We start from the raw sequence: 25,678 nt of genomic DNA, 5'->3' as shown, positions 1-25,678 counted from the left end.
CAGGACTCCTCTTCCGTACACAGCTCCGTACGCCTTCCTAACATTCCGTACAACACTACGTCGCGCAGTAATGACGTCTGATAACGTAGCTGTGGGCGGGGACAGGGACGTCCTACTCCGGATGTTGACTCCAGAGATCTGTAGCTGAGAGGAGTAAGATGGCGGCCGCTCGGGTCTTCTGCGCTCTCGCCCTGTTGCTGGGCTGCTCTCTGGGGGTTCTGGGGTCTCTGGACTCGGCGCTGGGGGACAGCTCGTCCTGCCACCATGTGTGTGAGGGCACCTACCCCCTGCACACCTACCCGGAGGTGAGTGGCCACGCCCCGTCCTGGGCACTGAGGGCTGTATTGTTCTCTGTTATCAGCCGCTCCACTGCTAAACTACAACTCCCAGCATGCCCGGCAGACTCCTATAATCTTAAGTAACTGTCCCAGTCTGCTGAACTACAACTCCCAGCATGCCCTGACACCTGTAAGCTTTCAGTGCATGATGGGAGTTGGTGTTTTGCAGCAGCTGGAAAGTGTTTACTTGGAGTGTATAGGGCAGGGGTCCCCAAACTTTTTACACAGGGGGCCAGTTCATGGTCCCCAGAGCGGTGGAGGGCCGGACTATATGCCGCTGCTATATACTGATCATCTGTCTCTGGTCCAGGGAAGGAGCATTGGGGGTGACGTAGTTCTACCACAGCCACACAGGAGCATGCTGGGAGTTGTAGTTCTACCACAGCCACACAGGAGCATGCTGGGAGTTGTAGTTCTACCTCAGCCACACAGGAGCATGCTGGGAGTTGTAGTTCTACCACAGCCACACGGGAGCATGCTGGGAGTTGTAGTTCTACCACAGCCACACAGGATCATGCTGGGAGTTGTAGTTCTACCACAGCCACACAGGAGCATGCTGGGAGTTGTAGTTCTACCACAGCCACACAGGAGCATGCTGGGAGTTGTAGTTCTGCCTCAGCCACACAGGAGCATGCTGGGAGTTGTAGTTTTACCACAGCCACACAGGAGCATGCTGGGAGTTGTAGTTCTACCTCAGCCACACAGGAGCATGCTGGGAGTTGTAGTTTTACCACAGCCACACAGGAGCATGCTGGGAGTTGTAGTTCTACCTCAGCCACACATGGGCACTCACTCAGACACACATACATATACTCACCCACACAGCAGCAGCAGTGGAGGATGACACTGTCTTTGCCCATAAGGAGAAGGTGGAGGATCATCCTGTTCATCTGTCTCTGGTCAAGGGGGCAGCAGGATGATGCCAGCCATGCTGTCTCCATTAGGAGGGGGTGGGGTTGGGGCAGTTGTTGGCTGGGAGATGCTGTGGGGGCAGGGGATGGTGCCAGGCTACAGTGTCTGGGGAGAGGAGGCTTCCCACTTCTGTCTCTCAGCAAGGCTGCTGCGCAGAGCCGAGGGCCGCATGTATGGCCTCAGGGGGCTGCACGTAGTTTGGGGACCCCTGGTATAGGGTGTACTCTGCTGCAGGTTCATTGCTGGAGCATGATGGGAGTTGTAGTTCTGCCACAGGTTGCAGTAAGACTTTGGAGGATTTGCCGTTCAGGATGGCAGTAAAGCTGGATGTTATCGGGCTGTGGTCGCAGGGTGTATATACCCTGACATGTGACAGTGTATATCCTAAACAGATCCAGATACCCTGAGGGGCTGACGGGATGTTATACACAGTAATGTAACCATCAGAGCTGGACATGTGTGAACAGAGTCTTATTATATCATGGGATGGATACAGCGTACAGACCCGGACGTTTCTGCGGACTGACCGGCCCCGTACATTGTCTGTCAGGAGTGGAGACCCTCCGACCATAGTTGTGGCTCTCCAGGCATGATGGGAGTTGTAGTTGTGTAACAGTCGGAGGGTGGCAGGGGCCCCAGGCGATGACGTTCAATGGAGGCGAAACCCCTTTATAGAGAACCTGTAGTCTCCACAATACAATGAGATGTTAGGATCATGGAGTCGCAGCGGACGCCCTGATTATACAACATTATACAGGGGAGCCGTGGTCGGGGAGGTGGAGCCGTGGTCGGGGCGGGTAGGCGGGGAGCTGTGCTTGGGGCAGGGAGCCGTGGTCGGGGCGGGTAGGCGGGGAGCTGTGCTTGGGGCAGGGAGCCGTGGTCGGGGCGGGTAGGCGGGGAGCTGTGCTTGGGGCAGGGAGCCGTGGTCGGGGCGGGTAGGCGGGGAGCTGTGCTTGGGGCAGGGAGCCGTGGTCGGGGCGGGTAGGCGGGGAGCTGTGCTTGGGACGGGGAGCCGTGGTCGGGGTGGGCAGGCGGGGAGCTGTGCTTGGGGCGGGGAGCTGTGGTCGGGGCGGGTAGGCGGGGAGCTGTAGTTCTCCACAGGTTGGAGATCGCTTCCATAGAACATTCCGTTGATCTAAGGGTCAGTAAACCGTCTCTCTCTTGTCTGGTGTCCAGGAGGAGGAGCTCTTCGCCTGTCACAGAGGATGTCGCCTTTTTTCCATTTGTCAGTTTGCTGAGGAAGGAGACCTGAACAAGACCAAGACCGAATGTGAATCAGGTAACGAAGATGACTCCGTGTTGTCAGCGCTCCCCCACTATACCCTATGGGGGGGGGCTCCCCCACTATACCCTATGGGGGGGGGCTCCCCCACTATACCCTATTCATTGTCTACATACTACACGTGTGCTCAGCCGAGTGTTCATGTGCTGTGCATGGGAAGAGGTGGGGTAGGGGTCGGGCACTTCTAAAATCTATTGAGAAGAAGGAGACCCCATCCACACTAAATGGTTGGTGGGTTCATCCATAGCGTATCTGATGTGTAGGGACAATTTAAGGGCCTTCTCTAGAATTAGGAAAAAGCACAGCTTCTTGCAGAAACAGCGCCACCCCTGTCCTCAGGTTGTAGGTGGCATTACACGTAGAACTGAGTTCAGAGCCCCCATACCCAGCCTGAGGGCAGGAGAGGCGCTGTTTGTGGAAGAAAGCGACCATGTTTTTCCAAGCTTGGACAACCCCTTCAGGTTCCTATGATGATAAAGATGAGTTCCCAGTTTCTGCCAGAAAGTCTAGGTGTCTTAGGACAGGAAGATGTCTCGCCGCCCTCATTGTCTATCTATGGCCCAGATAAAGTATTTCCCATAAAGTGACCGGGGTCGCGGCTCTAGTGACCCGTATAAATATTTAGCGGCAGCGGCCTGTGTGGCGCTGTGTAGAATCCATTACGTCCGCTCCTGCGTCTCGTCTGCCGGATAAGAATAAACAATTTGTATTATAAAATCTCTGCCGCCTCCTCGTCTCCCGCCACCTCGCCCGCGCTCTTACTCACAGTTCTCTGTTTTTTCTCTTCTGCAGCTTGCAGTGAAGCTTATCCTCAGTCCAGCGAGCAGTACGCCTGTATCCTGGGCTGTCACAGCCAGATGCCGTTCGCAGAGAAGCGACAAGAAGAGGTGAGTACGATATCACCGCCACTCTGCCTGTACACAGGGTGGGAGCTGCATGGACGGGAGCGTGGACGTTCTCTGAGCCTGAGCCTGAGCGTGCAGCATTTGGTTAGTGGTGGCTGCAGAAGTTGGATGCTGCCCTAATGGGCTAAATCATGCAGATTATCGCTCCTTGTAATAGAGAAAACGTTCAGTCAGTGACATCGATCATCAGCTGATCAGGTCTTTAGGTCCGGACCTACAAACTTTAGCTGACGATGGCTAACGATTGAATAAACTGACATACATCACCTCTCCGAGCTCCCGGACACAGTGCCGGGGTCTAAAGCCGAGAACAGGAGAAGACGGGGAACGTGGAGAGGTGATGTATAACCGTTTAGGGCAAGGACTGCACGGACATCACTAACGATAAGCCCAGAAATAGGCTCAGTAAACTAATGCTGAACGGGCCGCCATCTTGTAGGCCTGAAAAACATAGATACAACCACAGGCCATAGACTGTATCCGTGTTTCCCTGGCAGCCCTTGGGTGACATCCAACCTCTCTAGCCCCCGGGAGTCATGCCGAGCATTCAGGTCCGGAGAATGTTACCAAACCCGAACGGATCTGCATCTCCTCCCAACACTAGTCGTCAGTAAGAGGCTGAACCGAGAAGAGCCCCCCTGTCCTCGGAGGGCGGCTCAGGCGCTCAGTAGCGGCAGCAGTGTCGTGTCCCCCCCCCCCCCCTTATCTGTCCACGTGTGAGATGTAAGCGCCATCTTTTACCTCTGCCCCTTTGGTTGTTGTTGCAGCTGTCGGACATGATGCCTCGGATACACATCCTCTTTCCTCTCACCATGGTAAGAGCTTTTTGGAGCGACATGATGGATTCTGCGCAGAACTTGATGACGTCGTCCTGGACTTTCTACATACAAGCGGATAACGGACGCATCCTTGTAGTGCAGGTACCGTCCTCATCCGCGCACACGGTTCTTATTACAGTCCCTGTACAAATACTACCCAGTCTACTGCTAATATGTTATACAGCCCGATAAGCTGGGCAGATGGAGAGTAAATTCAGTAAATCTTATGACCTGTTGGTGGATTCATCTGCATTTTAAAGGGGTAAATCACCCAAAAAATTATTTCAAATCAACTGGTGTTAGAAAGTTATATAGATTTAACTTTCTTTTATTAAGAAACCTCCAGTCTTCCAGTACTTATCAGCTGCTGTATGTCCTGCAGGAAGTGGTGTATTCTCTCCAGTCTGACACAGTGCTCTCTGCTGCCACCTCTGTCCATGTCAGGAACTGTCTAGAACAGCAGCAAATCCCCATAGAAAACCTCTCCTGCTCTGGACAGTTCCTGACATGGACAGAGGTGGCAGCAGAGAGCACTGTGTCAGACTGGAGAGAATACACCACTTCCTGCAGGACATACAGCAGCTGATAAGTACTGGAAGACTGGAGTTTTTTTAGTAAAATTAAATCTTAAACCTGCGACTCTCCAACTGGTGCACAACTACTAATCTCATTACTCCTGCATAGAGAAAGCTTTAGCATGATGGGAGTTGTAGTTTTGCACCAGCTGGACTGGATCTCTGTCTCCTCATGTAACATTGTGCCGGCTGATCAGAGATCCGGTCTATTTAATGCTTGTCTGTCATTTCTTCAGTCTCAGCCAGAAATCCAGCAGATGCCGCCGCTGCAGCCGGAGGAGCCGTCCGCTAGAGGCAGCATGCTGGACGCCATGTCGGGTAAGCCCCTCGTACAGCACCTTCCGTTATCAGAGCCGCATTACTATGTCAGAGAGTGATAAGCCCGACTTGTTTCTATTCTGCAGCCGATATAAGAGACGGCGAGGAGCTGTGGAGCCGACGAGCTGGCGTTCTGGAGTTAGATGGAGGACAAGGGTTTATGAAGTGTTTCTCTATGTAAGTGACTCCGATGATGCGGGAGTCTCCGCTTACTGCGCTGCCGGCTAAATCCTGGTGAAAAATTACATAGACATCATCCTTGTGCATGAAATCCAATGCTGCTGATACTTGGCGTTGGCAAAGGCCCCCAATTTTGTAACTTTGCTATATGTGTTTATTAAAGGGGTATTCCACTCAAACAAAACCTATACCTATAATATGTTGCTGCCCATGGACAGACTAACAATTCCTTCCATACTTGGTATTATCTATTTAGTCTCATTCCCCCAGTTCTCAGCTGCTGCTTTCTGCAGAAGACAAAATAAATCTGTGTGTGAGCTTTTCTCTCTGTCTCCCTCTCCCTTCTGAGACGGCTGATGTAAACAAGTCCCTGGCAGGCTGTATCTGCAACATTGTAGCTTTTTTTGTAGTGCTGGGAGGGTTATTCTGAGGTCAAGATGCTGATGAACTTACTGTGATTATCCCTCCCAACACTACAAAGAAGTTACAATGTTAAAGACACAGCCTGCCAGGGACTTGTTTATATCAGCTGTCTCAGAGGGAGGAGGGGGAGACAGAGAGAAAAGCTCACACACAGATTTTTGTGTCTCCAGCAGAAAGCAGCAGCTGAGAACTGGAGGAAGGAAACTGAAAAGATAATAGCTAGTATGGAAGGAATTGTTATTCTCATCATGGGCAGCAGCGTATCAGAAGCTATGTCTGATTGGAATCCCCCTTTAAGTAAATGCCTTTCCAGCTCAGCAGTATGTCAGGAGTAGTTTTAGAAGACTCTTAAGGCCCTATTACACGGAATGACTATCGTCTGTATTTGGCCGATAATCGTCCTGTGTAATAGAACACAACGATTAGCTGACAAGAACAATGTTGGCTGATCGTTGTAGTCGTTTGTCTCCTCACGGTCGCCCTGTATAATAGAGGCGTTGTGCTGTGAGACCAGGCCGGGTGGCTGAGCGGCAGTAACCATTGTGCTACGTCTTGTATCCTCCTCCAGGAATTCTAACTGGCTGCTGACGGCGACGTTGCTTCTGTCCATCCTGGTTCTCCTCTGGATCTGCTGTGCGACTGTAGCGACCGCGTCAGATCAGTATATTCCCTCTGAGGTAAGACGTCTCTACAGACAAGGTGACACGGCTGTAAACAATGATGCCGGCCCTGCCCAACCGGTTCTTATAGCCAAACAATGTGACTGCCGCGGCTGAGGGAAACAAACGTTCTCTAGCAGTTTCCAGGACGTAGTGTAATCCTGGTCTATAGCTTATCCTCTCCCCCATGTTTACATCTTTATATATCCTTATAGACAGGGAAGCTTCCGCCCCCTCAGGCTGTTACATAACTACAACTCCCATCATGCCTGCACAGCCTCTGGCTAAAGGTTCCACATCCCTGGATTATAATATCAGTGTGTTAGGGTGCAGGGTTCCTTCACCTGTGTGGTAGGGGGGCAGCATCTCCCATCCTGCTCTGTAGGAGCTCGGCCATCGGGCTGTGTGTTTATAGCAGCCCGTCTGCAGTCACGTCATCTCTTCCCATCCTCCATTATTATCCACATCGCCCCATACACATAGGTGGAGAATCTCTTTGTATGTTTAACTTTAAAGGTTTTACTTGGATTATGGCAGGATGTAGCCAGTGCGGCCTAAGGGTAGATATAGAATCCATCCTCTCACCGGAGGGTCCTTTACCCAAATAGAAAAGTGAAAGAGATTCTGACAGCATTATGTACGTTCACAGCAGGGTTATGATATTCAAAGGGATACTCCAGCAAAAATCTTTTTCTTTCAAATCAGCTGGATTCAGAAAGTTATAAAGATTTGAAAATTACTTCTATAGAAAAGTCTCCAGTCTTCCAGTACTTATCAGCTGCTGTATGTCCTGCAGGAAGTGGTGTATTCTCTCCAGTCTGACACAGTGCTCTCTGCTGCCCCCTCTGTCCATGTCAGGAACTGTCCAGAGCAGGAGAGGTTTTCTATGGGGATTTGCTGCTGCTCTGGAGAGTTCCTTTAAGGGGTCAAGAGAGCAGGTCACCTTATTGATCCCCACCCACACCAAAGCCACGCAATTCTTTTGATCAAAACCGAGATGTTTGGCTGCTTTCTCGTTACGTTAAAGGGATTCTTGTTTGTGTTTTACATGAGGAGATTAGCCAGGTATTATGTATTGGAGCTGAACTCTTTCCCTGACTACTATCAGTACAGTTGGGATGTGACCGGAGACGCTCAGCCGCAGTTGCTTGACTACACTGTGTACGGCTGAGATAAGTGACACAATACCTGGATCTACAGATATATCCCAATGTACCCCGGGGTGTCTCATACATTAGTACAGGGATGGGGAACCTCCGGCCCTCCAGCTCCCCATCCCTGCCTTGTTGTGACTATGATAGTTCCATAGATTTGCACTTGTTCCTATGAGTAATACAGAGCATGCACATGTGACTTTCTCTATCAGTGACTCGAGACGTCTCAGGTCTTGCAGCTCGTTCATTTGAATATGTCTGAGCTGCGACATCACAGACATCCCCTGGACGGGATTGGTTTTAATCTCAGGCCCTCCAGCTGTTACACAACTACAACTCCCATCATGCCTGGAGAGCTAAAGCTTTGGCTGTCCGGGCATGTTGGGAATTGTAGTTTCACACCAGCTGGAGGGCCGGAGTCTGACACCCTTGGTATGGAAGAAGAGCAATAATGGTGCATGATGGGATACAATCTTATAAACCTTACAATGTTTTTCAGAAACTGAGCATCTATGGAGATCTGGAGTACATGAACGAGCAGAAGCTTCACAAATACCCCCCAACCTCCCTCGTAGTGATCCACGGTCTCTCCCAGGAGAGTGAAGAGGCCGGACCTTTACCAACCAAAGTGGACCTGGCCAAGTCTGCCATCTAGGCCGTCTCTCTGCCGCTCCTCTCTCTCCATGCCACCACTGTAAGGGGCATCTACTACCTGCGGATGGAATCAAACAATCTGCCCACCGGGTTTCACACTCTGGTGGCTTCAGGGGGAGGGAATCTCTAATGTGGACTTTATATTATAATTTAGGACTGGATCCCGGGCCACACCCCATGGTGGATGGGACCTGATTGTTTCACTGCTGGTGTTGGGTAGTTTTCTAATGTTCTCTTTAATTTTATGTTGACTTTAAACTTATATACAGGTAGGTTATAATCTGATTTTGGCGCCAATCTACTTTGCGCCACTTGCTTTTCAGCTTTGCAGCGTTTCTCTGTTGCATTTAATTAATTGCCTTCTGGCTGTTTACTTCAACAGTTAATATAAGAGCTGTGCACCTTAAAGGGGTACTCCAGCAGAAAGAAAATCTGGTGTCAGAAACTTACATACATTTGTAATTTTCTTATCAGCTGCTGTATGTCCTGCAGGAAGTGGTGTATTCTCTCCAGTCTGATACAGTGCTCCATGTCAGGAAATGTCCAGAGATGGTGGCAGCAGAGAGCACTGTGTCAGACTGGAGAGAATACACTACTTCCTGCAGGACATACAGCAGCTGATAAGTACTGTAAGTTTTACATAGAAATAAATGACAAATCTATATAACTTTGTGACCCCAGATTACCCCTTTAAAATGAGAACGGTGATCCTTGAGCATCACATGCAGCGCTTGCTTCTTACTGACCCTGACAGGGACTCTTCCTTGATTTCTCCAGCTTCTCGGCTTGTGGGGGATGTCACTGCACCAGTAACTCTTTAGGTCTTTATGTTGTGAAGGACTAATAGCCTATGAATTGCACAGACACTTTGATCGGCTGTGAAGGATGAGAGGTTTATATGGCCGCCATGATGATCATTTAAAGGGATTTTGTCAGATCAACTACTATAAATGCTTGATAGATGGAAGAACCCCGACCCCCTGCCTGGTTTGGTTATTGCAGCCAGAAGCCGTTCTATGTAGTTCAGTAAGTCCCATAGATGTAAGTAGGAGTTGTGGAAATGATGCAGAGCGGCCCATATACACATTTCCATGATCTCGGCCACAGCAATGGGGTCAGGGGGGGTCCCACATCTATCATACATTTATGGGGGAGACGTCATTGGTGTCTGTGAGCGCTGTAGATTATTTGCTCCCAGCCATTTGGTGCATCTGCAGTTCTGTTCTCTCACATTCTGTTATGGGGCCTTTACACAGACAGATTATCTGACAGATTACTGAAGCCAAAGCCAAGAATGGATGTGAGAAGAGGAGAAATCTCAGTCTTTCTTGTATGACCTGTTCCCTGTTTATAGCCTGTTCCTGGCTTTGGCTTCAATGATCTGTCAGAGAAAAGAGTAAAGGCGCCATAAGTGGATCAGGACTAGAAACCACCGACCTGTTCTCACATCCCAGCGAGGCCTCCGAGGATACGGCAGAAATGTTAGGAAATACGGGGTGCAGAATATCTGATGACCTCTAATAGACGACACACGGACAGATCACACAGACACGTCACCTAGAGGGAAAAATGCTCTGAATTCAGCAATTGGCGACTTTCTACGGCCGGAGACGATGGATTCATTTATTATAATAATTGTATGAATTAATGCATCTTTTCAATTGGTCTTAAAGGGGAACTCAGACAAAAAGGTTTTCTTTTAAATCAACTGATTTCAGAAAGTTATACAAATCTGTAAATTACTTCTATAGAAATATCTCCAGTCTTCCAGTATCAGCTGCTGTATGTCCTGCAGGAAGTGGTGTATTCTCTCCAGTCTGACACAGTGCTCTCTGCTGCCACCTCTGTCCATGTCAGGAACTGTCCAGAGCAGGAGAGGTTTTCTATGGGGATTTGCTGCTGCTCTGGACAGTTCCTGACATGGACAGAGGTGGCAGCAGAGAGCACTGTGTCAGACTGGAGAGAATACACCACTTCCTGCAGGACATACAGCAGCTGATAAGTACTGGAAGCCTGGAGATTTTTCTATAGAAGTAATTTTCAAATCTTTATAACTTCCCCACACCAGTTGTTTTAAAAGAAAAAGGTATTTTGCTAGAGCATCCCTTTAAATAAAGCTTCTATGTCTTACAATACCCTGCAAGCTGCTCCATTCAGTTCTATGGAGAATCAGTCAGACCGATTCCTGACAGCCCAGTCCTGCTCTTCCGTCTCCTCTCGTGATATTTTACGTGATTTGGATTTATAGCTTAGATTGAGAGATGATGGCGGCTGGAGGTGGAGCGGTCAGGGAGCACAGGACGGAATAGGAGAGCTGGCCGTGTATTGTGACCTCTACAAGATGGAGAGGATGGTGAACTGCACATAAGTTTATATAGATATATGTCCATAGAATACGTAGAACGCACTGCAGAGGCGGCTATGACATCTTTGTGGCTTTTTTAGCACGTGGCACCTAAGGAGCTGAAGACGCCGCCAGTCTGACCGCTTCTTCTGCTGTTTTTGCTTTTGGGCCATTTTTAGGCTTATTACACGTTTTTGACCGTCGAGGCTGCGGCTTATTTGATAGAGACTAATAGGAAAACATGGCGACCAAAGCTAAAATGCGTATCCTGTCTGATAGCGGTTACTGGAGAGCAGTGCATTGTGGGAGCTCAGATAACTGTCACTCACATGTCTGACGGCGGTAATAAGCGCTGTCTGGGCAACCAGCAAAATAGAGAAAAGCGGCAAAGGTCGGACCTTGCACGGACGTGGCGGGATGTGTCCGTAGTGATTCTGTATCTACCGTATATCATCACCTACAACCACTGTACAAGATGGCCGCCGAGGAGGTGCAGGTCGGGGCTCCGCTTTATATGAGGGACAGAAGTGGGAAGCTGAGGGTTTCTTTTAATAAAACTTAAAATCACAAGTTGTGACAATTGGTTTAATGGTCGTCTGGTGTCTTTATTTTATTCCAGAAACACAACGTGGGATTCTCTAAGCTAGATGTCCCAGAACGGTCAATTAAAGGGACTTTCTATCACAAATATAGTTAAAGGGGTTATTTAACAAAAGTTTGTAACAACAAAAAAGATTTGCAATTTACTTCTATATAAAAAAAAAAAAAATCTCCATTCTTCCAGTACTTATCAGCTGCTGTATGTCCTGCAGGAAGTGGTGTATTCTCTCCAGTCTGACACAGTGCTCTCTGCTGCCACCTCTGTCCATGTCAGGAACTGTCCAGAGCAGGAGAGGTTTTCTATGGGGATTTGTGGCAGTTTTTATTTTTTACCTTAGTGCTCTTTAAAGGGTTTATCCAACGCTACAAAAACATGGCCACTTATCCCCCTCTCTTGTCTCCAGGTGAGGTTTGCAATTAAGCTCCATTTACTTCAATGGAACTGAGTTTCAAACCCCCACCCAATCTGGAGACAACAGTAGGGGGAAAGTGGCCATGTTTTTGTAGTGCTGGAGAACCCCTTTAAGGTGACCTTCAGTAGTAGTTGACACCTTGGCTGAGCTGCACCTCTTATACAGGTAATAAATGTGTTGGCTGAGGATTCTCCCTGGTTTAGTCGCCTCCCTCGCCTGTCATGTTCAGCCTGATAATTAGAGGCCGGGCCTCCTGTGTAGTGGAGGTGACTAATGGTGCACAGCAGCGTCCTGGCCTCTCGGCCCTCAGTGTTTCTCTGGTTTCCTGGAGACGCTGGATCAGGAGCCTCAGCCTTGTGTGTCTGTACAGGCGTCTATAGAGAAGGAGCTGGATAAGTGACCGGCCGCCCCCAGGATCCCTGACAGAGGACGGGAGGGATGAACCGGACGTACCCCCAGGTGAGAGGGGGCCCCCACAGGAGGGTATAATGGGGGCATTAGTCATATATATATATATATATACAGGGAGGACACACATGTGAGGCGGCTGTCGGTCACCGGTTTGTTGTTTTATAACAGTAAAACCTGATAAACTATTATTTTGGTCCCAGTGAAAATTATAAATTGTCCAACACAAAAAATTACAAAAAACACCAATAAGATTTTTTTTATTTCTGTGAGGGATCAGTGCGTGATGTGTGAGGGATCAGTGTGTGATCTCTGAGGGATCAGTGCGTGATGTGTGAGGGATCAGTGTGTGATCTCTGAGGGATCAGTGTGTGATCTATGAGGGATCAGTGTGTGATGTGTGAGAGATCTGTGTGATGTGTGAGGGATCAGTGTGTGTGTTCTCTGAGGGATCAGTGTGTGATCTATGAGGGATCAGTGTGTGATCTCTGAGGGATCAGTGTGTGATCTCTGAGGGATCAGTGTGTAATGTGTGAGGGATCAGTGTGTGATGTGTGAGGGATCAGTGTGACCTGAGGGATCAGTGTGTAATGTGTGAGGGATCAGTGTGTGATGTGTGAGGGATCAGTGTGACGTGTGAGGGATCAGTGTGTAATGTGTGAGGGATCAGTGTGTGTGATCTAAGGGATCAGTGTGTGATCTCTGAGGGATCAGTGTGTGATGTGTGAGGGATCAGTGTGATCTGAGGGATCAGTGTGTAATGTGTGAGGGATCAGTGTGTGATGTGTGAGGGATCAGTGTGTGATGTGTGAGGGATCAGTGTGTGATCTGCAAGGGATCAGTGTGTGATCTGTGAGAGATCAGTGTGTGATGTGTGAGGGATCAGTGTGTGATGTGTAAGGGATCAGTGTGTGATGTGTGAGAGATCAGTGTGTGATCTGTGAGGGATCAGTGTGTGATGTGTGAGGGATCAGTGTTATCTGTGAGGGATCAGTGTGTGATGTGTGAGGGATCAGTGTTATCTGTGAGGGATCAGTGTGTGATGTGTGAGGGATCAGTGTGTGATGTGTAAGGGATCAGTGTGTGATGTGTGAGAGATCAGTGTGTGATCTGTGAGGGATCAGTGTGTGATGTGTGAGGGATCAGTGTTATCTGTGAGGGATCAGTGTGTGATGTGTGAGGGATCAGTGTTATCTGTGAGGGATCAGTGTGTGATGTGTGAGGGATCAGTGTGTGATGTGTGAGGGATCAGTAAGTGATGTGTGAGGGATCAGTGTATGATCTGTGAGAGATCAGTGTGTGATGTGTGAGGGATCAGTGTGTGATGTGTGAGGGATCAGTGTGTGTGATCTAAGGGATCAGTGTGTGATCTCTGAGGGATCAGTGTGTGATGTGTGAGGGATCAGTGTGATCTGAGGGATCAGTGTGTAATGTGTAAGGGATCAGTGTGTGATGTGTGAGGGATCAGTGTTATCTGTGAGGGATCAGTGTGTGATGTGTGAGGGATCAGTGTTATCTGTGAGGGATCAGTGTGTGATGTGTGAGGGATCAGTGTGTGATGTGTGAGGGATCAGTAAGTGATGTGTGAGGGATCAGTGTGTGATCTGTGAGAGATCAGTGTGTGATGTGTGAGGGATCAGTGTGTGATGTGTGAGGGATCAGTGTGTGATGTGTGAGGGATCAGTGTGATGTGTGAGGGATCAGTGTGATGTGTGAGAGATCAGTGTGTGATGTGTGAGGGATCAGTGTGTGATCTGCAAGGGATCAGTGTGTGATCTGCAAGGGATCAGTGTGTGATCTGTGAGAGATCAGTGTGTGATGTGTGAGGGATCAGTGTGTGATGTGTAAGGGATCAGTGTGTGATGTGTGAGAGATCAGTGTGTGATCTGTGAGGGATCAGTGTGTGATGTGTGAGGGATCAGTGTTATCTGTGAGGGATCAGTGTGTGATGTGTGAGGGATCAGTGTGTGATGTGTGAGGGATCAGTAAGTGATGTGTGAGGGATCAGTGTGTGATCTGTGAGAGATCAGTGTGTGATGTGTGAGGGATCAGTGTTATCTGTGAGGGATCAGTGTGTGATGTGTAAGAGATCAGTGTGTGATGTGTGGAGACAGGAGGGGAGGTTGGTCACGGTGCAGTGAGATGGCTGTAGGATCATTGGAGGTTTAGTTCGCTCTTAGGGTCCATTTACACAGAAAGATTATCTGACAGATTATTTACCAAAGATTTGAAGCCAAAGCCAGAAACAGACTATAAACAGAGACCAGGTCATAAAGGAAAGACTGAGATTTCTGGAGCACAGTCAATGACCAGAAGCTCCGAGGCCCCAGCACAGTAATGGGGTTCTGACCACTCACCCCCACCAATCAAAAAAATCTAAAGTTTTTACATGACAGTACCCATGTCAATGGATCTACTTGATCTAGTTGATCTGCTCTTACATGGGGCTGCAGTTTCCTGGTATGACACCGTGCTATGTACATCCCCTTTAAGTGACGTGTCCTCCTATATTGTCTCTTGCAGAGGAGAAGTATGGACGCTTCCTCAATGGGCTCCACAGTGTCGATGCTCTCGTGGGATGAGAAGAGTAACTATACGCTTCGGTGGCCGTTTCTCTGCCCGTTGTTTGTGACCTTTTCTGACCGATCCCCTTTATGATTCTCAGATGCGTGTTGCGGCTGCAGCAGAAGATGCGTGTGCATTATAGGGGTGACGCTGATCCTGCTGATGATCATTGCTGCCGCCATTGTGTGCGCCGTCCTGCTCGCCATCCCTGCTCGGACCCCAGGTAATAGGATGCAAACAATGGGGCCACACAATTCTAACGGCCGTCGTCTTCTATTGCTCCACAGTCGGGTTCTGATACTTTTCGGCCCATCTGGCTTCCGTCAGACGCTAAGGGGGTCGGAGCCCTTAATCCCATATTACAGTACTCCTCTATGGGGTCGGAGCCCTCCCTCCCATATTACAGTACTTCTCTATGGGGTCGGAGCCCTCCCATATTACAGTACTCCTCTATGGGGTCGGAGCCCTCCCTCCCATACTACAGTACTCTATGGGGTCGGAGCCCTCCCTCCCATACTACAGTACTCTATGCGGTCGGAGCCCTCCCTCCCATACTACAGTACTCCTCTATGGGGTTGGAGCCCTCCTGTACTACAGTACTCCTCTATGGGGTTGGAGCCCTCCCATACTACAGTACTCCTCTATGGGGTCGGAGCCCTCCCTCCCATACTACAGTACTCCTCTATGGGGTCGGAGCCCTCCCTCCCATACTACAGTACTCCTCTATGGGGTCGGAGCCCTCCCTCCCATACTACAGTACTCCTCTATGGGGTCGGAGCCCTCCCTCCCATACTACAGTACTCTATGGGGTCGGAGCCCTCCCTCCCATATTACAGTACTTCTCTATGGGGTCGGAGCCCTCCCATATTACAGTACTCCTCTATGGGGTCGGAGCCCTCCCTCCCATACTACAGTACTCTATGGGGTCGGAGCCCTCCCTCCCATACTACAGTACTCTATGCGGTCGGAGCCCTCCCTCCCATACTACAGTACTCCTCTATGGGGTTGGAGCCCTCCTGTACTACAGTACTCCTCTATGGGGTTGGAGCCCTCCCATACTACAGTACTCCTCTATGGGGTCGGAGCCCTCCCTCCCATACTACAGTACTCCTCTATGGGGTCGGAGCCCTCCCTCCCATACTACAGTACTCCTCTATGGGGTCGGAGCCCTCCCTCCCATACTACAGTACTCCTCTATGGGGTCGGAGCCCTCCCTCCCATACTACAGTACTCCTCTATGGGGTCGGAGCCCTCCCTCCCATATTACAGTACTCCTCTATGGGGTCGGAGCCCTCCCTCCCATACTACAGTACTCTATGGGGTCGGAGCCCTCCCTCCTATATTACAGTACTCCTCTATGGGGTCGGAGCCCTCCCTCCCTCCCATATTACAGTACTCCTCTATGGGATCGGAGCCCTCCCTCCCATACTACAGTACTCTATGGGGTCGGAGCCCTCCCTCCCATATTACAGTACTTCTCTATGGGGTCGGAGCCCTCCCATATTACAGTACTCCTCTATGGGGTCGGAGCCCTCCCTCCCATACTACAGTACTCTATGGGGTCGGAGCCCTCCCTCCCATACTACAGTACTCTATAGGGTCGGAGCCCTCCCTCCCATACTACAGTACTCTATGCGGTCGGAGCTCTCCCTCCCATACTACAGTACTCTATGGGGTTGGAGCCCTCCCATACTACAGTACTCCTCTATGGGGTTGGAGCCCTCCCGTACTACAGTACTCCTCTATGGGGTTGGAGCCCTCCCATACTACAGTACTCCTCTATGGGGTCGGAGCCCTCCCATACTACATTACTCCTCTATGGGGTCGGAGCCCTCCCATACTACAGTACTCCTCTATGGGGTCGAAGCCCTCCCACCCATACTACAGTACTCCTCTATGGGGTCGGAGCCTTCCCTTCCATACTACAGTACTCCTCTATGGGGTCGGAGCCCTCCCTCCCATACTACAGTACTCCTCTATGGGGTCGGAGCCCTCCCACCCATACTACAGTACTCCTCTATGGGGTCGGAGCCTTCCCTTCCATACTACAGTACTCCTCTATGGGGTCGGAGCCCTCCCTCCCATACTACAGTACTCCTCTATGGGGTTGGAGCCCTCCCTCCCATACTACAGTACTCTATGGGGTGGGAGCCCTCCCTCCCATACTACAGTACTCCTCTATGGGGTTGGAGCCCTCCCATACTACATTACTCCTTTATGGGGTTGGAGCCCTCCCATACTACATTACTCTTCTATGGGGTTGGAGCCCTCCCATATTACAGTACTCTATGGGGTCGGAGCCCCTTTCCCTGTATTCCCTTGATCACTTTTGGTGGGTACTGACCAACAAACACTGGGGACACCCCGAAAGGCCCCTCATTTACAGGTTATGTGGCCCTTTCACCCTTTAGCCATCACATTAGGGCCCCGGATCCTTATATATCTCCCCCTGACAGGAGCCATTGTAGGAGTCACTATTATTCCTGCCACCTCTGAGTGGTTTTAGGGCCCTATTCCACCGGACGATTATCGTTCAGATTATCGTTAAATCGTTCGAATCTAAACAATAATCGTTCGGTTGAAATGCAGTTAACGATTAACGACCGAAAGAGAAATCGTTAATGGCTTTATAAGACCTGGACCTATTTTTATCGTTGCTCGTTCGCAAAACGTTCGCAAATCGTTTGCATTGAATAAGACAGCGTTCGGTCGTTCGCAATAGAGACGAACGCAATAGCGAATAAATAGCGAAGAAAAAACGATCGCAATTACGATCATAAGTAACGATTATCGTTCCATGGAAATGAGTGAACGTTTTCAGGTCTTCCGCAATAGCGGTCGTTTGAGATCATTAATCGTTAACGATTATGCAAACGCTAATCGTCCAGTGGAATAGGGCCCTTAATCTATTGGCTGCTCGGTGTATATCACCTTAGTGCTGACCTGTTACTATCACATATGATCGCTCAGTACAGACGTATAATAACCCGGTGTCTTCTCCGTCCCCAGAGAGCCGCTACTGTGTGACGTCCGATAACCACACCGGCTTCCTATGTGATGACCGGATCACATGTCTGCTGCCGTCTCAGGTCTGTAACTCTGCCAGTGACTGCGGCAACGGAGAGGATGAAGTGACATCACTGTGCAGTGAGTATCCATGTTGCCTCCAACCATTGGCTCATTCATATGTAAAGGGGTACTCCGGTGAAATTTTCTTTCTTCCAAGTCAACTGGTGTCAGAAAGTTATACAGATTTGTCTATTATTTCTATATAAAAATCTCTAGTCTTCCAGTACTTATCAGCTGCTGTATGTCCTGAAGGAACTGTCCAGAGCAGCAGCAAATCCCCATAGAAAACCTCTCCTGCTCTGGACAGTTCCTGACATGGACAGCGGTGGCAGCAGAGAGCACTGTGTCACACTGGAGAGAATACACCACTTCCTGCAGGACATACAGCAGCTGATAAGTACTGAAAGCTTTAAGATTTTTTAACATTTGAATAACCTGTATAACTTTCTGACACCACTTTCTGGAGAAAAAAAAAGTTTTGCTGGAGTACCCCTTTAACTTCACTAACTTTAGCTACAATTCAGGGTCCAGACTGCTGACACTGTAAGTGCTGAGGGCTTTGATATCTCCCTGCTCCCCTTCCCATCCCTATCCTTGCCTGATTGAGAAGGGGAAGCTGAACTACTAGCAGTATGAGATACAGGATCCCCATGGGCTATGCTGGCTGACTGGGAATGTGTCCCCGATAGGTAACCTGCCGAATAATCTACCCGGATACTTAATATTCCGATGCGGAAATCCTCAAATCTGGATCTACAGCAACTTGAAGTGTAACGGCATCAATAACTGCGGAGACTGTTCTGACGAGTCCGAGTCCTGTGAGTATAAGGGACAATGGGGGGCGCTGCCATCCTGGGGGTCAGAGGTCTGAGGGTAGAAAACATGGGGGCATGATGGTGTATGAGAGTCCATCAGTGTAGGAAGCCGCCTCATGGACCACAGAAGGGGTCACTGAAACATCAGTCTAGTGTAAAATAGATGGGAGATGGGGGAGGAGGGGGATGAAGCTGCTTAGATGATAGAAGAGACCACCTACCTAAAACATGGGGGGAAAGAAGCCCAAAAGATGCAATTACACTCAAATTGTAGACCCCAGCGTTACAGAAGACCCTCTCAGCCACCATGATGTGGGTGCCAGGGTATAAGGGGAGACTCTTACAGTCGCCCCTCACATTCCCAAGAAATCCTCACATACAGGAACAACTATGATGTCATCAGTGATGTCACCGTGTATCATGTATCGGCCAATCAGGCTGCGGCTACACAGAAACACGTGTGTGAAATGTCTGCGCTGCCTGTATCGCAGCACATGTAACATACACACACAACACCACACAAACATTGCATACACACCACCACACACATTACACAGCACACGGAACGCCACACACTTACCACAATGCATGTACAGTAACACTGCACACCACACATGGAACACCACATGCATAACATGGCACACACAACATGTAACACAGCACATGTAACACCACACATGTAATATATAACGCCACACATGTATTATATAACGCCACACATGTAATATATAACACCACACATGTAATATATAACGCCACACATGTAATATATAACGCCACACATGTAATATATAACGCCACACATGTAATATATAACGCCACACATGTAATATATAACGCCACACATGTATTATATAACGCCACACATGTAATATATAACGCCACACATGTAATATATAACACCACACATGTAATATATAACGCCACACATATAATATATAACGCCACACATGTAATATATAACACCACACATGTAATATATAACGCCACACATGTAATATATAACGCCACACATGTAATATATAACGCCACACATGTAATATATATATAACACCACACATGTAATATATATATAACACCACACATGTAATATATAACGCCACACATATAATATATAACGCCACACATGTAATATATAACACCACACATGTAATATATAATGCCACACATGTAATATATATATAACACCACACATGTAATATATAACACCACACATGTAATATATAACACCACACATGTAATATATAACACCACACATGTAATATATAACGCCACACATGTAATATATAACGCCACACATGTATTATATAACGCCACACATGTAATATATAACGCCACACATGTAATATATAACGCCACACATGTAATATATATATAACGCCACACATGTAATATATATATAACACCACACATGTAATATATAACACCACACATGTAATATATAACGCCACACATGTAATATATAACGCCACACATGTAATATATAACGCCACACATGTAATATATAACGCCACACATGTATTATATAACGCCACACATGTAATATATAACGCCACACATGTAATATATAACGCCACACATGTAATATATATATAACGCCACACATGTAATATATATATAACACCACACATGTAATATATAACACCACACATGTAATATATAACACCACACATGTAATATATAACGCCACACATGTATTATATAACGCCACACATGTATTATATAACGCCACACATGTAATATATAACGCCACACATGTAATATATAACGCCACACATGTAATATATAATGCCACACATGTAATATATATATAACGCCACACATGTAATATATAACGCCACACATGTAATATATAACGCCACACATGTAATATATAACACCACACATGTAATATATATATAACGCCACACATGTAATATATATAACGCCACACATGTAATATATAACACCACACATGTAATATATAGCGCCACACATGTAATATATAGCGCCACACATGTAATATATAACGCCACACATGTAATATATAACGCCACACATGTAATATATAATGCCACACATGTAATATATAATGCCACACATGTAATATATATATAACGCCACACATGTAATATATAACGCCACACATGTAATATATAACGCCACACATGTATTATATAACGCCACACATGTAATATATAACGCCCCACATATGTAATATATAACGCCACACATGTAATATATAACGCCACACATGTAATATATATATAACACCACACATGTAATATATATATAACACCACACATGTAATATATAACACCACACATGTAATATATAACACCACACATGTAATATATAACGCCACACATGTATTATATAACGCCACACATGTATTATATAACGCCACACATGTAATATATAACGCCACACATGTAATATATAACGCCACACATGTAATATATAATGCCACACATGTAATATATATATAACGCCACACATGTAATATATAACGCCACACATGTAATATATAACGCCACACATGTAATATATAACGCCACACATGTAATATATAACACCACACATGTAATATATATATAACGCCACACATGTAATATATATAACGCCACACATGTAATATATAACACCACACATGTAATATATAGCGCCACACATGTAATATATAGCGCCACACATGTAATATATAACGCCACACATGTAATATATAACGCCACACATGTAATATATAATGCCACACATGTAATATATATATAACGCCACACATGTAATATATAACGCCACACATGTAATATATAACGCCACACATGTAATATATAATGCCACACATGTAATATATAACACCACACATGTATTATATAACGCCACACATGTAATATATAACGCCACACATGTAATATATAACGCCACACATGTAATATATAGCGCCACACATGTAATATATAACGCCACACATGTAATATATAACGCCACACATGTAATATATAACGCCACACATGTAATATATAACACCACACATGTAATATATAACACCACACATGTAATATATAACGCCACACATGTAATATATAACGCCACACATGTAATATATAGCGCCACACATGTAATATATAACGCCACACATGTAATATATAACGCCACACATGTAATATATAGCGCCACACATGTAATATATAACGCCACACATGTAATATATAACGCCACACATGTAATATATAACACCACACATGTAATATATAACGCCACACATGTAATATATAACACCACACATGTAATATATATATAACGCCACACATGTAATATATATAACGCCACACATGTAATATATAACACCACACATGTAATATATAGCGCCACACATGTAATATATAGCGCCACACATGTAATATATAACGCCACACATGTATTATATAACGCCACACATGTAATATATAACGCCACACATGTAATATATAACGCCACACATGTAATATATAGCGCCACACATGTAATATATAACGCCACACATGTAATATATAATGCCACACATGTAATATATAACGCCACACATGTAATATATAACACCACACATGTAATATATAACACCACACATGTAATATATAACGCCACACATGTAATATATAACGCCACACATGTAATATATAGCGCCACACATGTAATATATAACGCCACACATGTAATATATAACACCACACATGTAATATATATATAACGCCACACATGTAATATATATAACGCCACACATGTAATATATAACACCACACATGTAATATATAACGCCACACATGTATTATATAACGCCACACATGTAATATATAACGCCACACATGTAATATATAACACCACACATGTAATATATAACGCCACACATGTAATATATAACACCACACATGTAATATATAGCGCCACACATGTAACGCGGCACACATTATGTCCTCCCTGGTGACTGGTGCGGCCTGCTCACTATGTGGCTGGTAAGGTTCCATTACATGAAACGATTATCAGCTGTATTCGGCAAATGTAAGCAGATAATCATCCTGTGTAATGCTATATGATATATCGTACCGTCTAAACGCTGATCGTTAAAAAAAAAAAAATTGTTACTTCGAAATCGTTAATCGTTCGATCGGGCCAATTATCGCTCTGTGTAAACTTAGCATAATGATGCGTTTACACAGACAGATTTATCTGACAGATTTTTAAAGCCAAAGCCAGGAACAGATTATAAACAGAGAACAGTTTATAAAGGAAGGACTGAGATTTCTCCTCTTTTCAAATCCATTCCTGGCTTTGGCTTCAAAACTCTGTCAGATAAATCTCTCTGTGTAAACGCACCATAATAGAAGGCACCGACAGCCGACATGAGGGATGTCGGCTGATTGTTGCGGTAGTTTGTCTTTCAACGCGTTGAAACCCTAACAGTAATCTGCGGCCGTCGCTCTGTGGAATAGGAGGCTGCGACCGCTGCTATCTGATATGGGCTGCCCGGACAATCTCGCGATCACCCAGGCAGCCCCCCCCAGCTGTCACCCGCTCACTGCCGCCGCGTGTAATAGGGACTTTATTTAGCCGTCCCTCAGGCTGTGAGGCCATCTGTACAGGAGACATTATCAGGATCTTTATGTCCCAAAATATCTGTAAATAATGACAAACAGCGGAATACAGGTCCCCTCCGCCTTACATCCCTGAGAATTACAGGTGTAATGTGTCACCCCATGTGTGAATCCAGGTGCGGGGGGATGACAGAACATGGGGGGGTGACCTCTGACCCCCATCACCCCCATATAACCCCCAGCAGCTTCTATCAGATATATTGGGCATCAGGCCCCCAATCACCCAGCGTCCCTGGGGTCAGGGGGTCAGGACAGGGTTGCGGGATGGAGTCTCCTCTCACTTGTCCGTTGTTTCTTTCAGTGGCCTCCTGTTCCATCTGCGGCACCTCCTCCTGGTGGACGTGCACCCCGGTTCTCTACCAGTACTGCTACTGCATCCCCACCTCCTTGTGCCGCAATGGGGTCCAGAACTGTGTGAACTGGTCTGATGAATATCAATGCAGCTGACGGCCCCGGAGCGGACGTCGCTAATACCTGTATATACATTTACCTGGAAATTCCTGATTATAGCCGTATATTACAGCGCCAGCAATCAAGGGAGGCCGACCATAGTCACGGGCGGTCCCTGATCTCTTGGACGTGACGAATACATGGCGGGTGATGTGTGGCTGTATAGAATGGATTGTCAAGGATTTCCCCCCCCCAGAAACAGTGAAACGCGATTCGCTGAGTCGCGTCTGATGCGTCTTGCGTGGTTTAGTTCCTTTAAAGTGAACGGAGCCGATGTGTAATACCAGTCCCAACCTGAGGGCAGAGGTGACGCTGGGCGATAGCGGCCATGTTTTTCTAATTCAGTAAGGAATATCCAGGCCCATGTTGGCTGCGGATTATTAATGACATGTCTTACAATTCTCTCTCTATATTTCTAGCGTCGTCGCTCTCTTATGTGGTGACCGCTATCTCTCTGTGGTCTTCGGTGCTGACGTGTACCCCCTTATTGCTGGATTGCACGGTCTGCGTCTATGTGATCGGCACCTATTAATGATACAGCACAGAGTAATCCATCAGTATACAATATATACGACAGCCCGGGGATCAGGGGTCAGCATTGGGGTCCTGGGGTCAAATCCCACCGAGGGCGACCTCTGCAAAGAGTTTGTATGTTCTCTGTGTTTGCGTTTCCTCCTAAAACATACAGAGAGGTGAATATAGATTGGGAGCCCTGATGGGGACAGGGACCAAAACCAACTAAATCAGTAAAGTGCTGCGGAACCAGATGGCGCCATACAAATAAAAGCATTATAATGATGTGAAGCCGACTGTTTCTTAGCAGCCATGTATATAATACTGATCTAGAGATATTCTCCTGAATAACATGGACAATAAGTAGTCTTCTCCATTATGTGCATGAGCTCAGTAGTCCTGGATATTCATGAGAAGCAGAAAACTCCACCCACCAGCTGCTGATTGGCAGTTATCTATCCATGCTGTATATAGGCAGTCACCTGTCACTCAGCAGCTGGAGGGCGGGGAGAGGGGTGTGGCAAGAATCCTATTCTCCTGCATATTAGGAGAACAGCTGAGAACGGCAGTATACTTTTTAATGGCACTAGAGACGCCTTAAACATTTGGACTGGTCTGTGGGTTAATATCCCCGCTGATCCTTCGGTGGAAGCGGTAGAAGCGCTCAGCTAAGCTCTTCCCTCCCTGGCTTGCTGCCTTTTCAGTCTTCTGCAGGTGATGGTTCCATTTTAACTCTATAGAGCTCAGGTGGATGAAGATCGCAGTGAACGCTTCTCCCTGTTCCATCTGACCATCAGGAACATTCAGACACCAACTAATCACAACTTTACCCACTCCTGCGTGCCCCAGTGCAGCTCCCGCCACGGAAAGCAAATGAGCAGAGATTAGTCTGATGGCCATAGTAAATCAGTGGCACAGTGCTTTCCTAGGGCCATCTGACTCGCCTCCGCTCCTTTGCATATTAAGAGCGCAGGAGCAGGTACGTATGCGAGACCCTGTCCTTGTCTTGGGGTGGGTCTGGGGGCTGGCCGGGGTGACAGGTTCCCTTTAAGCCAAAAATCTTGCACACTGAGTTGCATATAAACCACACCCATCTAAACATCTAACAAAGCATACTGTATATAATAATAATAATAATAATAATAATAATAATAATGTAATAATACAATACACCACTTTTTCTAGGGCAAATGTACGACACACCCCGACACATATATGTACATACATTTATACACACACACTGACACACAAGCTATTATTTATCTCCCCCATTGATTTCAATGACAGAGGTGTTAGGGCTTATTCCCATGTTCCGTGAAACACAGACGGGGAGGCCCTGTAGTGGAGTCTTTCCTCGCTCAGCATCATGTAATAACAGGGCCGGCCTTGGGGTACTATTACACAAAGCGATTATTGGCTGCACCTGGGTGATTACTGGCCGTTCTGACCGATAATCGCTTAATGTAATAGGTAACGGTTTTAATCAATGACCAGTTGATGTGCACAATGTCTGCTGATTGTTGATTTAAAGTATGACCTAAAATCCGGATAACCATAGTGATGATCTGCTGGCCGTCGCGTCGTGTAATAGCAGACCGCCACTCTAAAGATCTGGTCTGCCCCCCCTGCAGCTCCCCACTCCCGCTGTCCGTGCATGTAATAGCGCCAGCAGCTCG

At 47.1% G+C, this 25,678-nt stretch overlaps 2 protein-coding genes across 2 annotated transcripts; both read left to right on the top strand.

Moving 5' to 3' along the window:
- The first annotated feature begins 105 nt into the window (after positions 1-105).
- Positions 106-9,194, top strand: TMEM59 (transmembrane protein 59). Its single transcript, XM_069981677.1, has 8 exons — positions 106-305; positions 2,427-2,529; positions 3,325-3,419; positions 4,205-4,357; positions 5,067-5,148; positions 5,235-5,325; positions 6,320-6,428; positions 8,064-9,194. Exons 1-8 carry the CDS (start codon positions 159-161, stop codon positions 8,217-8,219), a joined length of 936 nt encoding a protein of 311 aa, XP_069837778.1. The 5' UTR covers positions 106-158; the 3' UTR covers positions 8,220-9,194.
- Positions 9,195-11,928: 2,734 nt separating this feature from the next.
- On the top strand, positions 11,929-23,674 carry LDLRAD1 (low density lipoprotein receptor class A domain containing 1). The gene is made up of 6 exons (XM_069979516.1): positions 11,929-12,034; positions 14,507-14,570; positions 14,649-14,771; positions 17,558-17,695; positions 18,307-18,435; positions 23,341-23,674. Exons 1-6 carry the CDS (start codon positions 12,014-12,016, stop codon positions 23,484-23,486), a joined length of 621 nt encoding a protein of 206 aa, XP_069835617.1. The 5' UTR covers positions 11,929-12,013; the 3' UTR covers positions 23,487-23,674.
- The last annotated feature ends 2,004 nt before the right edge of the window (positions 23,675-25,678 follow it).

The sequence above is a fragment of the Dendropsophus ebraccatus genome, chromosome 8 (assembly GCF_027789765.1).
Source record: "Dendropsophus ebraccatus isolate aDenEbr1 chromosome 8, aDenEbr1.pat, whole genome shotgun sequence".
NCBI classification, from domain to species: Eukaryota; Metazoa; Chordata; class Amphibia; order Anura; family Hylidae; genus Dendropsophus; species Dendropsophus ebraccatus.
Note: the sequence above shows the minus strand (reverse complement) of the source record. Positions and strands in the feature narration are given on the sequence as shown.

Bases quoted from the DNA above. Each gene is read 5' to 3' on its own strand.
- TMEM59 (XM_069981677.1), top strand. From the start codon at position 159: ATGGCGGCCGCTCGGGTCTTCTGCGCTCTCGCCCTGTTGCTGGGCTGC. The intron at 3,420-4,204 runs GTGAGTACGATA...TTGTTGTTGCAG, and splicing joins CAGAGAAGCGACAAGAAGAG to CTGTCGGACATGATGCCTCG. The intron at 5,149-5,234 runs GTAAGCCCCTCG...TCTATTCTGCAG, and splicing joins CATGCTGGACGCCATGTCGG to CCGATATAAGAGACGGCGAG.
- LDLRAD1 (XM_069979516.1), top strand. From the start codon at position 12,014: ATGAACCGGACGTACCCCCAG. The intron at 12,035-14,506 runs GTGAGAGGGGGC...TGTCTCTTGCAG, and splicing joins TGAACCGGACGTACCCCCAG to AGGAGAAGTATGGACGCTTC. The intron at 18,436-23,340 runs GTGAGTATAAGG...TGTTTCTTTCAG, and splicing joins TTCTGACGAGTCCGAGTCCT to TGGCCTCCTGTTCCATCTGC.